Here is a 12,961-nt window from a genome sequence, read left to right as displayed (position 1 = left end):
TTATTTTTGATTGGTGTTTAAAGGTTTTGTATTATGTAAATTTTAATTAGCATTCAATAAAGTGTCAGCCTCTGCTGAGTGGTAACGCTCTTGCCTCTGATTCAGAAGTTTGTAAGTTTAAATCCAACTCCAGAGACATCAGCACATAACCTAGGGTGATACTTCAGTGCATTACTGAGGGAGCAATACATTCAAATGCCATTTTTAGATGAGAAGTTAAATTGAGGGGTGCATCTGCCAGTTCAAGTGGTCATATAAGATCCCATAACATCATTTGCAGATGAACAGACGAGCGTTGATGCCTTTGCCAACAATTATCACTCAACCAACACCACCGCTTAATGGCCATTTATTTAATTGCTGTGTGTGCGCTTTTGCTATGTGCAGGTTGGGAAGCACTTTAGGTTGTTGTGAGGATGTGAAAGAGGCTATTTAAATGTAAGTTCTCTATAAATCCAACGTATAAATCGGCCTTATTGATAGTAACTGATTGGTGAAAATGAGGAAACTTTGGAGTGCGAGTTGCAGCTAGTCACACGAAGCTTCATAGTAGCACATGGTATGGTATCTGAGTGGTTATGTTACTAAACTACTAATCCTGAAACTGAGAAGAATTTGAATTCTGTTATTAAAATCTGGAAGTAAAAAGCTGGTATCCATAAAAGTGACCATGAAGCTGTTACATTGTTGTAAAGACGCAACTGGTTCACTAAGGTCTTTTTTTAGGGAAGGTAACGTGTCGTCCTTACCTGATCTGAGTTTTATTTGATTCCTGTCGCACTCAAAGGTGGTTGACTCTAAACTGCTCTCTGAAATGGCCTGGCAAGCCATTCAGTTAGAGCAAACTGCTATCAATAGTTCAAGAAGAAGGTCTGCCACTGCCTTCTCATGGCAACTTGGAATGGACAATAAATAGCGGCTTTGCCAGCCATGTACACATCCTGAGAATGATTATTTTTAAATGTTCTTTAGGATTACAATAGAAGAGGGAAAGTAATAAACATTGCACTACCTTTATTGTATGCATGCTTCAATAAAGCAGCTGAATTTCTGTTTTTGTGTGATTACTCGGTACTGGATTAGGATGTCGATTGCCATCAAACTCTACCTAGACTTGTTCTACCTCATTATTAACCATTATACCCAAGTATAACATTCCACAAAAAAAGTAGCGGGCAGCCATTCTAGCTTGACAACAAAACTAAATATTTAAATAAGTTAAAATAACCCTAATCATTCAAAGTTTGTAATTGAAAGTTTAAGTAAGCAAGTTGAAGTAACTGTGTAAATATTTAAAAATCCACAGATTTTAACTAATACTTGAAGAACTGCTTTTTGGGGCTGAAGTCAAACTTTATTTGTGATCAAAGAAAGTCAACTCTAATATCTCAATTCCTACAACAATAATTGTTTGTGAGGAATGCTGCAGGACATCAAATAATTGTTTTCTTAAATATTAAATTTTCTATTGTCACACAGTATAAAGAAAATCTATCTTTCTATATCTTGCATGCTATTTGCAAGACTTTTAATGTATTTTCTGCAAGTGTCACTCAAGCTACCCTTCTAGTGCTCCCAGATTCGAAGGTCACATCGAATATTGATGCTCATGTTGCTGTCAAACACCAATTATTCTACTCACTCTGAGCAATTCTATGGCAGATCTGCTGGCAGTATTTTAAAAGCCTTGTGGGAGCACACACATCCTGCAAGTGTCACAGTTACTTCCTGTAACACTTTTCTGCCACACTGCTGTCTGTCATATCTAAAGTAAAACTAAATAAACTCACCTTCGATTAAAATTAGAATAGCAATGAAAAATGGGCAAGGAACACTCAAAATGTAAAAATATTTAGCTGAAGGAATGCTAATTTGAGTTGAAGGCGCAATATGCCCAGGTGGATTTGAATCAAATATTGTAGGTAAACTAGTAAATGAGCAATGAGGAGGCCTTCAAAGAGGAGACAGTTCAAGGCATATTCCCACAAGGGAGAAAGAAAGGGCATCCAAAGCTAGAACACCCTGGATGACTCAAGATACGGGCCTGGATTTTGTTGTCAGCGGTGAAACAATGTCATTCACCAGGAAGAAAGCTGCCCACAAAGATCTCTGTGGTGTGAATTTCACCTTTCCCAATATTGATTTAATTTGGTGCCAAGTCAAGAGGCTCTCCAGGCATCCAGCAACAGTGGTGTCATCAGCCAATCACTGATAAATTCTCACAGACAGAACACCAGAACATGAGATGCACTGATTATCCTACACTTTTCATAAATTTTAGTAAAGCGAAATAAAGATTGGGACATACACATTAGAAGCTGAAATATCATAAACTTTTAAAAGAATAATTATATTATACTATGAAACTTGTTTCAAAATGGAAAAATTTGACACTCCACAAATATAAAATTAGCTTTCCAGGGCCAGTGAGATTGTTCAGCACTAGTTATGACATAGTATGACATTATGACGTTAAAATCCCAGCTACACTTCATTAATAAGTTAAAACCTTTTTCATAGGTTTTTGAGAGATGATACAGCATAAAAGGTGACGTTCTGATCTGTTCAGTGATTTCTAAAGATGGCCTTCTGCAGTGACTTGAACAGCGCACCCTATGGAGGAGCAGAGAACCACTGACAGCAATATTTGGATTTCCCTTTTAACTGCACATGGGCAGACACCAAACATTGTTGTTCGTTTCACAGGCTAATGACAGTGAACACTGACAGTTTTGCTGTTATTAGAACTGCAAAATCAAACACATTGATATTAAAATAAAAAAGCAAGGAGAGGCTTATGATAAAGGTATGGTTTATATACAGTAGAGAACCTAGCTGAGCATGGAAAGTAGAGAACTGAAAAAGAAAATAATAGGAGCAAAGAGAGTGCATGAGAATAGATTAGCATATCCATACTCCCTCTGCCACCAAGATGCTGCGACCCCAACAAACTCCATTTCTGTGGTAAAGAAAACCTGTGTTCTTGTTATGTCTAGGAATTGGTGTTAAGTTGGCTAACTGGCAGTTTATAGTGTAGAGGTGGAATTCTCTAAATCACTTTTATGTACTAAACTGGGAAACCTCAATAATTTAAATGCCTCTCACCACTCCAACTTCCCCTGCTGCTTCCTACCATGCCTTGGCACTCATAAGTCGAAGTCTCAAGCTTTATTTCTGTTTTGTTTTTCATTGATTAGTATGCTTTTAGCTGCAGTGCTCAGAGGTGTGCCAAATCAGTCTTGATGCCCAGGCTATTTGGGGAGGTGAGGGGATGGAAATCATCCAGTGTTCGCACTCCTATTTTTTATTCATTGAAGTTGTGTTGGAAAACGCACATGCGGCTTATTTGTTAAAATAACCTGCAAACCTGCCCTCTCCATGGTGCCAGGCTCACATGGGCAAAAGGTCCTGGAGGAATGCTAGTGCCTGTGGATTTGTAGCCCAACATATGATGATGCCTTCAGAAGAGGAGTAGCTGGAAGGGGGGTATAAACTTCCATTAGGTAAAAATTACAACAGTCTGGGCTGTACTGAATACAAGATAGAGAATAAGCACAATAGTATTAATACACCCAATTTAAACTTCCTCCTAGGTTGCATTTATACTACACACTTTGGAAATTCAGACTGGTTTAAGAAGGCCTCCTGGAGGGGTTGCCACAGCCCATTGCAAACCCATTGTCTTTTGAGCTACTCTGCCACTTTTGATATCCATCTAAACGACTATGTGCACATAAAAGTGGTTGTATAAATGCAGCACTAGTCTGTCCTGTTTCATAGAAAGCTTAACATCAAAGGTATATGAGAGTTAATATTTGTTACAGATATGTGGGTAACGTCTTCGCAGTCCGGCAGACTAAGGATCAGCAAATCCTTTTATGCTGGGCTGTATGATGCGAAGCCCACAGACAGCAAAGCCTCCCAGTCCTTCCTGTCATCTATCACAGAGGTCTTAGATGACAGCAGGAGGGAGAGACTGAACAAGCCGCTAACTCTGGACGAGCTGACAAAGGCCGTCGAGTCCTTCGAGACGAGTAAAACTCCCGGAAGCGACGGCTTACCAGTCGAGTTGTACTCGGCCCTGTGGGACTGGATCGGCCCGGACCTGCTGGAAGTATACAAGAGTATGCACTTGGCCTGCAGCATGTCAGAATCCATGAGGAAAGGCATCATCACCCTCATTTACAAGCGGAAGGGGGAGAGGGCAGAAATCAGAAATTGGCGGCCCATCTCACTGATTAATGTTGACTACAAGATTCTGTCAAAAGTCATAGCCAGTCGAGTCAAGTCTGCTCTGGAGTTGATGATCCACCCCGATCAGACCTGTACTGTACCCGGCAGGAAGATCTCTGATGGTCTCGCGCTACTCAGGGATACGATCGCCTATGTATGGGACAGGAGGGTGGACACCTGCCTCATCAGCCTGGACCAGGAGAAGGCTTTTGACAGGATATCGCACACCTACATGATGGACGTGCTTTCCAAAATGGGGTTTGGGGAGGGAATCTGCAATTGTATCAAACTGCTCTACACAAACATCAGTAGCGCAGTCTCAATCAATGGGTGGGAATCGGAAAGTTTCCCGATCCAATCTGGAGTCACACAGGGCTGTCCTCTCTCCCCGGTGTTGTTTGTTTGCTGTATTGAACCCTTTGCTGAGTCTATTAGGAAGGATGCGAGCATAAGAGGGGTGACAATCCCAGGCAGCGGAGGCACTCAGGTTAAAACCTCCCTGTACATGGATGACGTCGCCGTCTTCTGTTCGGATCCGCTGTCTGTGCGCAGACTGATGAACATCTGCGACCAGTTCGAACTGGCCTCGGGAGCCAAAGTTAACCACGGCAAGAGCGAGGCCATGTTCTTTGGGAACTGGGCTGACCGATCCTTTGTCCCCTTCACCGTCAGGTCAGACTACCTGAAGGTGCTGGGGATATGGTTCTGAAGGGCCGGGGCGTGCACCAAAACCTGGGAGGAGCGAGTAGCCAAGGTACAACAAAAGTTGAGCATGTGGGGTCAGCGATCTCTCTCCATTGTGGGTAAGAACCTGGTCATCAGGTGCGAGGCGCTCACGTTGTTGCTGTACGTGGTGCAGGTCTGGCCCATACCCCGTTCCTGCGCTGTGGCGGTCACCCGAGCCATTTTCCGCTTCATCTGGGGATCTAAAATGGACCAGGTCCGGAGGGACACGATGTTCAAATCTCTGGACAAGGGCGGGAAAAATATACCCAACGTGGCCCTCATCCTGATGACCACCTTCGTGTGCGGCTGCATCAAGCTGTGTGTAGACCTCCAGAACGCAAACTCCAAGTGTCACTACGTGCTGAGGTTCTATCTGTCCCCGGTGTTGCGAAGGACGGGCCTGGTCACATTGCCGCGGAATGCTCCATGCAGTTGGACCGTGCCGTACCACCTATCCTTCGTGGAGCAGTTTCTGCGGGAAAACACCTTTGACCACCAATCCATCAGGCAGTGGTCTGCACGGAATGTCCTCAAGGCCCTACGGGAAAAGGAGACGGGGGATCCTGTCGGATGGTTCCCCGAGCAGACTGTCAAAGTCATTTGGCGGAATGCCTCATCACCAGAACTTTCAAACAAGCACCAAGATGTAGCTTGGCTGGTGGTGAGAAGGGCCCTCCCCATCAGATCCTTCCTGCACACCCGAAGTCTCGCCCCCTCCGCGCAATGCCCCCGCGGTGGCTGTGGTGGGGAAGAGACGGTTGCCCACCTCCTCCTGGAATGTGTCTTTGCAAAGCAGGTGTGGAAAGAGATGCAGTGGTTTTTTTCGAGGTTCATTCCAAGCAGCTCTGTAACACAGGAGTCTGTGCTCTACGGACTGTTCCCAGGGACGCACACCGAGACAAACATCAACTGCTGCTGGAGGACTATCAATTCAGTGAATGATGCCCTTTGGTCTGCCCGAAACTTGCTGGCCTTCCAGCGCAAAGAGTTGTCCACCACCAAATGTTGCAGACTGGCACATTCCAAGGTCCAGGACTACGTGCTGAGGGACGCACTAAAGCTTGGGGCAGCCGCAGCAAAGGCTCAATGGGGAAAGACCACAGTGTAAGGTCCCCCCACCAAGCTGAACTGAGGGGCTGGATCCATGGGAAACCCCTCGAACTGTATCGGGAAAATTTCTGTCTCCTGTATAATGTAAAAATATATCTGGCAGGACAAATGTGAAATGGAAGGGTTGTGAGGCAACTTATAATTGTATAGAAGGAAACTGATCACCTTTGCACTGTTTGCATTTTTTGACTTGTTGCTGTTTTAAACTGTTTGGGAATGTATTTTTTTACAGATTTTTATGAATAAAGTATATTTTGGAAATTAAAAAAAAGTTATGTACAGATCTGGAGACAGAGGTTTATCATGACAAACCACCCAATAAGCTGGACTTTTATGTTTTAAACTGATGTGTTTATAGATTGCTGTCAGGCTAGTCAGCTGAACTGAATAATTGGGTCCAATGTCATTGTGTTACTTCCTGGTGAGTCAGCGATCCCGATCATGCATTCCATGTGAATATAATTGTCTAAGAGCGAAGTCCAAAGTACGGAAAGTCCTCATCAGAGAACTCCTCTTTGCTGACGATGCTGCTTTAACATCTCACACTGAAGAATGCCTGCAGAGTCTCATCGACAGGTTTGCGTCTGCCTGCAATGAATTTGGCCTAACCATCAGCCTCAAGAAAACGAACATCATGGGGCAGGATGTCAGAAATGCTCCATCCATCAATATTGGCGACCACGCTCTGGAAGTGGTTCAAGAGTTCACCTACCTAGGCTCAACTATCACCAGTAACCTGTCTCTAGATGCAGAAATCAACAAGCGCATGGGTAAGGCTTCCACTGCTATGTTCAGACTGGCCAAGAGAGTGTGGGAAAATGGTGCACTGACACGGAACACAAAAGTCCGAGTGTATCAGGCCTGTGTCCTCAGTACCTTGCTCTACGGCAGCGAGGCCTGGACAACGTATGCCAGCCAAGAGCGACGTCTCAATTCATTCCATCTTCGCTGCCTTCGGAGAATACTTGGCATCAGGTGGCAGGACTATATCTCCAACACAGAAGTCCTTGAAGCGGCCAACATCCCCAGCTTATACACACTACTGAGTCAGCGGCGCTTGAGATGGCTTGGCCATGTGAGCCGCATGGAAGATGGCAGGATCCCCAAAGACACATTGTACAGCGAGCTCGCCACTGGTATCAGACCCACCGGCCGTCCATGTCTCCGTTATAAAGACGTCTGCAAACGTGACATGAAATCGTGTGACATTGATCACAAGTCGTGGGAGTCAGTTGCCAGCATTCGCCAGAGCTGGCGGGCAGCCATAAAGACAGGGCTAAATTGTGGCGAGTCGAAGAGACTTAGTAGTTGGCAGGAAAAAAGACAGAGGCGCAAGGGGAGAGCCAACTGTGCAACAGCCCCAACAAACAAATTTCTCTGCAGCACCTGTGGAAGAGCCTGTCACTCCAGAATTGGCCTTTATAGCCACTCCAGGCGCTGCTTCACAAACCACTGACCACCTCCAGGCGCGTATCCATTGTCTCTCGAGATAAGGAGGCCCAAAAGAAAAAAAGAAAGAAAATAATTGTCTTCATGGCAGCTCATTTGCATGGCCATGGTGTCCGCCCCCCACCATGACGTAAAGGGGGCGGGCGAGCCGTTGCCGGCAACGGCATCTGTCGCCAATGCGCAGGTGCCGGCGCCATTTTTAAAGAGCTTGCAGCCCGCGAAGAGCTTTTAAATTTTTAAAGGGCCTGTAACTTTAAAGTTTAAAAAAATGAATGGACAAGTCTTCCCATGCATTCTCCCACCCTTCCAATGGCATATCACAACATTCCTACCCTTTTCCCCCCGGAATACCTATTTTCAAAATGTGACCTTCCCCCCCCCCCCCCCAAAGTTTTGGCACCTTTGTCCTTTACCCCTTTTCATCCTCCCCGCGACCAATCCGAGTCATTCTAACCCCACTCCCCCCTGCCAACCCCACACAGAGAAAAAAATCTCCTTTCCCCTCCTCACAGCTGTCGCGCCATGTTTCCCCGAAAGGGGATTTGAAGGCGTGGCACTGTCAGCCACCAGAATGAAAATTGCAACATGCTGGAAGAATCGCTGCAGCCTGCATAGTAAGTATCAATTAACATATGCTCAGGGTTCACACTGAAGTTGCAAATTATTCGTCTGGGGCAGTGTCTGGGAGTCAGATGTTGATTGCAGGGCCTTTGGCCAGAGGTGAACAGGGATGGTTTTATTCTTGCCACTGTTATATTGAATGGAAATTCTTGTTGATCCAGGACTTGCTATTGGTTGAGCAGTAAGGTTGGGCGGCGCAGTGGTTAGCACCGCAGCCTCACAGCTCCAGTGACCCAGGTTCAATTCTGGGCATTGCCTGTGTGGAGTTTGCAAGTTCTCCCTGTGTCTGTGTAGGTTTTCGCTGGGTGCTCCGGTTTTCTCCCACCATCAAAAAGACTTGCAGGTTGATAGGTAAATTGGCCATTATAAATTGCCCCTAGTATAGGTAGGTGGTAGGGGAACATAGGGACAGGTGGGGATGTGGTAGGAATATGCGATTAGTGTAGGGTTAGTATAAATGGGTGGTTGATGGTCGGCACAGACACGGTGGGCCGAAGGGCCTGTTTCAGTGCTGTATCTCTAAATAAAATAAAATAAAATAAATGCGGGTCCAGTTGCCGAGCGGTGGGATGGTTGCAATGAGGCCTCACTGCCGCCGCCGCGGCGATCGGTACGGGTCCTGCCGGCGTCGGGGTGAGTGGCGGGCCTCCACCATACCAATCTTCATTGCCCTCTCCCCCGCCACCATTCCCAGCGGCGGAGGGCCTTAAAAATGCAGTTCAAATGTCTTTGTTATTATGACCAAAAATATTTTTTTCACTGAAGGGGCTGAATATTTTGGTAACCAAAAGCAGAAACTAATTGCCATTCTCCCAAAATCTCAGTATTGTTAGAATGCAACTCGTCATTTCTATGGTATCCAGAATTTAGCAATAAACAGAGTAGTTTGAAAATGCTGCAACTTTTGTGGGAAAAGGTCTTGAATTGGAATGATTAGACTGAAAACGTAGGCAGCAGTCTGAAAAAAAACAGTTTAATACTGGAGTTCCTGATCCTTGCCATATCAGCATATTGGCTAGTTGGAGGGTGATTAGCTCCATTCCTGCTGAAGCTCACTCATAGGTAGTTCTAATCTATTTTTTCCTAGATTTGTATCCATTTTCCATATGTCTGTCTGTGAAATGGCTAAGGACTTCTTTATGTATTAATGGTGTTATGTAAACTGTGGCAGTGTCGAAACTCTCTGATGATTCAATTGAAATGGTTAAGACAGTGAGTAACTGAACCATGTGGAACAGGATGGTGCCATATTCTATCCCGATTTAGCTTACCAAATAAAGATGTTGGTTCGGGCACTATAATTTGCCAACAATTGACTCAAAAAGGAAAAGGAAAATCAGCTAGAGTCACTGGGCCTGATCACTATTCAGCAACGACTGCTGGAAGTATGTCTGTGTAGACAGCAACTTCTTCTTTGGCCTCCTTGTCTTGAGAGACAATGGGTAAGTGCCTAGAGGTGGTCTGTGTTTTGTGGAGCAGTGCCTGGAGTGACTATAAAGGACAATTCCAGAGTGACAGACTCTTCCACAGGCGCTGCAGATAAAATTGGTTGTCGGGGCTATTACACGGTTGGCTCTCTCCTTGCACTTTTGTCTTTTTTCCTGCCAGCTGCTAAGTCTCTTCAACTCGCCACTCTTTAGCCCCGCCTTTATGACTGTCCGCCAGCTCTGACGATCACTGGCAACTGACTCCCACGACTTGTGGTCAATGTCACAGGACTTCATGTCATGTTTGCAGACATCTTTAAAGTGGAGACATGGACGGCCGATGGGTCTGATACCAGTGACGAGTGCGCTGTACAATCTGTCCTTGGGGATCCTGCAATCTTCCATGCAGCTCACGTGACCAAGCCAGCTCAAGCGCCACTGGCTCAGTAGGGTGGATATGCTGGGGATATTGGCCTACTCAAGGACTTCTGCGTTGGAGATATGGTCCTGCCGCCTGATGCCAGGAATTCTCCAAAGGCAGCGAAGATGGAATGAGTTGAGACATTGCTGTTGGCTGACATACGTTGTCCAGGCCTTGCTGACGTAGAGCAAGGTACTGAGGACACAGGCTTGAAACACTCGGACTTTTGTGTTCCGTGGCAGTGCGCCATTTTCCCACACCCTCTTGACCAGTCTGGACATAACAGCGGACGCCTTTCCCACGCGCTTGTTGATTTCTGCATCGAGAGACAGGTTACTGGTAATAGTTGAGCCTGAACTCTTGAACCACTTCCAGAGCATGGTCATCGATATTGATGGATGGAGCATTTCTGACGTCCTGTCCCATGAGGTTCATTTTCTTGAGGTTGATGGTTAGGCCAAATTCATTGCAGGCAGCTGCAATCCTGTCGATGAGTCTCTGCAGACACTCCTCTGTGTGGGACGTTAATGCAGCATTGTCAGCAAAGAGGAGTTCCCTGATGAGGACTTTCCGTACTTTGGTCTTCGCTCTAAGACAGGCAAGGTTGAACAACCTGTCATCTGATCTTGTGTGGAGGAAAATTCCTTCTTCAGAAGACTTGAACGCATGTGAGAGCAGCAGTGAGAAGAATATTCCAAACAGTGTAGGTGCGAGAACACATCCCTGTTTCACACCACTCAGGATAGGAAAGGGGTCTGATGAGGCATCGCTATGCTGAATTGTGCCTTTCATATTGTCATGGAATGAGGTGATGATACTTAGTAGCTTTGGTGGATATCTGATATTTTCTAGTAGTCTGAAGAGACCACGTCTGCTGACGAGGTCAAAGGCTTTGGTGAGATCTAAGAAAGTAATGTAGAGGGGCATCTGTTGTTCGTGGCATTTCTCCTGTAGCTGGCGAAGGGAGAACAGCATGTCAATGCTGGATCTCTCTGCTCAAAAGCCACACTGTGCCTCAGGGTAGACACGCTCAGCCAGCTTCTGGAGTCTGTTTAAAACGACTCAAGCGAAGACTTTCCCCACTATGTTGAGCAGGGAGATCCCATGGTAGTCGTTGCAGTCACCCGGTCACCCTTGTTCTTATAGAGGGTGATGATATTGGCATCGCGCATGTCCTGTGGTACTGCTCCCTCATCCCATCACAGGCAAAGCAGTTCATGGAGTGCTGAGAGTATAGCAGGCTTGGCACTCTTGATTATTTCAGGGGGTAATGCCGTCCTTTCCAGGGGTTTTTCCACTGGCTAGAGAATCAATGGAATCACTGAGTTCTGATTTTGTCGGCTGTTCGTCCAGCTCATCCATGACTGGCAGAGACTGGGCTGCATTGAAGGCGATATCAGTGACAACATTTTCCCTGGAGTACAGTTCTAGGTAGTGCTCCACCCAGCGGTCCATTTGCTTGCGTTGGTTAGTGATCGTTACCCCTGATTTAGACTTGGGTGCGGGGGGGGGGGGTTGCGATCTTCTTGATGGTTGGCCCAAAAGCTCTCTTAATGCCATCATACATTCCTCTGATGTTTCCGGTGTTGGAGGCTAGCTGAATACGACTGCATAGGTGTTGCCAGTAGTCATTTGCACAGCGCCGAGACAGCAACTACACTTACCTTTAGAGAGGACCTGTCATGTGACAAAACATCCCAAAGGCACTTTCCAGGTGGAGTGGCAGGTGGTAAGAAGTTGGGCGAGGTGACTGAAGACAAAGCCAAAGAATTATGTTTTGATTATTCTTTTAAAGGTTAAGAGAGGTAATAGTTAATTCGTACAAAACCTTAGTTCAGTTCCAGTTGGAGTACTGTGTATAATTTTAGGTACCTTATTATGGAAAGATTTTAAAAGCAATGGAAACGGTGCTATGTATATTCGCCAGTATTTTCAAATATATATGTGTGCGTGATATATAGTAACTAAGAAGGTTGAGGGTAACCTGGTATAAATCTTCCAGATTTTGGAGGGTTTAATTAGGTAAGTTGTAGATGATTGTTTCCACTAGAGTGAAATCAGAAAGCACTTTTCATCGAATCATAGAATGGCCATTCACCCCATCGTGTCCATGCTGGCTCTCTGCAAGAGCAAATCACCTAGTCCCACTCCCTCGCCTTTCCCACGAGGCCCTGCAGATATTTCTGTTCAGATAATTATTCAATTCTCTTTTGAAATCCACAATTGAATCTGCCCTCACCACACTCTCAGGTAGTGCTTTCCAAATCCCAACCACTCATTGCGTAAAAAAAGTTTTTCCTTATGTTGCCGTTGCTTCTTTTGCTAATGACCTTAAATTGGTGTCCTCTGGTTCCCCATCCTTCCGCCAACAGGAACAGTTTCTCCCTATCTAATCTGTTCAGACCCCTCATGATTTTGAACACCTCTATCATATCTTCTCTTCATCGTCTCTTCTCCAAGGAGAACAGTCCCAGCTTCTCCAATCTATCCACGTTACTGAAGTTCCTCAGACTTGGAACTATTCTCATGAATCTTTTCTGCACTCTCTCCAATGCCTTCACATTTTTCCAAAAGTGTGATGCCTAGAACTGGACACAACACTCCAGTTGAGGCTGAACCAGTGTTTTATGCAGGTTTTCTGATAACTTCCCTGCTTTTGTACACTATGCCCCAACTTATAAAGCCATCCCATATGCTTTATTAACCGCTTTCTCAACCTGCCCTGCCAGCATCAATGGTTTGTGCACATTTACCCCCAGGTCCCTCTGCTCCAACACCCCCTTTAGAATTGTACCCTTTATTTTATATTGCCTCTCCTGGTTCTTCCTACCAAAATGAATCACTTCACACTTCTCTGCATTAAATTTCATTGCCAATTGTCCGCCCATTCCACCATCCTGTCTATGTCTTGAAATTTATTACTATCCTCTCAGTTCCCAATATTTCCGTGTTTTGTGTCATCCACAAATTTTGA

At 45.4% G+C, this 12,961-nt stretch overlaps 1 protein-coding gene across 8 annotated transcripts in view; it reads left to right on the top strand.

Annotated features, from left to right (window-relative positions):
• The window catches only part of ror2 (receptor tyrosine kinase-like orphan receptor 2), a 452,945-nt gene that overhangs the window by 286,210 nt on the left and 153,774 nt on the right, over positions 1–12,961 (top strand). For 2 of the 8 annotated variants that reach the window (XM_068030155.1, XM_068030154.1), the window contains exon 1: positions 7,543–8,132. The exons of 4 other annotated variants lie outside the window; for them this stretch is intronic. In XM_068030155.1, coding sequence (XP_067886256.1) covers positions 7,787–8,132 — 346 coding nt within the window. In that variant the 5' untranslated portion in view covers positions 7,543–7,786. Of the gene's footprint in view, positions 1–7,542; positions 8,133–10,484; positions 10,695–12,961 lie in introns of those variants that run through there. 2 more of the 8 variants (XM_068030158.1, XM_068030156.1) reach the window with 1 other exon arrangement.

This window comes from Heterodontus francisci, chromosome 4, assembly GCF_036365525.1.
Source record: "Heterodontus francisci isolate sHetFra1 chromosome 4, sHetFra1.hap1, whole genome shotgun sequence".
NCBI lineage: Eukaryota > Metazoa > Chordata > Chondrichthyes > Heterodontiformes > Heterodontidae > Heterodontus > Heterodontus francisci.
This window is presented reverse-complemented; position numbering and strand designations above follow the sequence as displayed.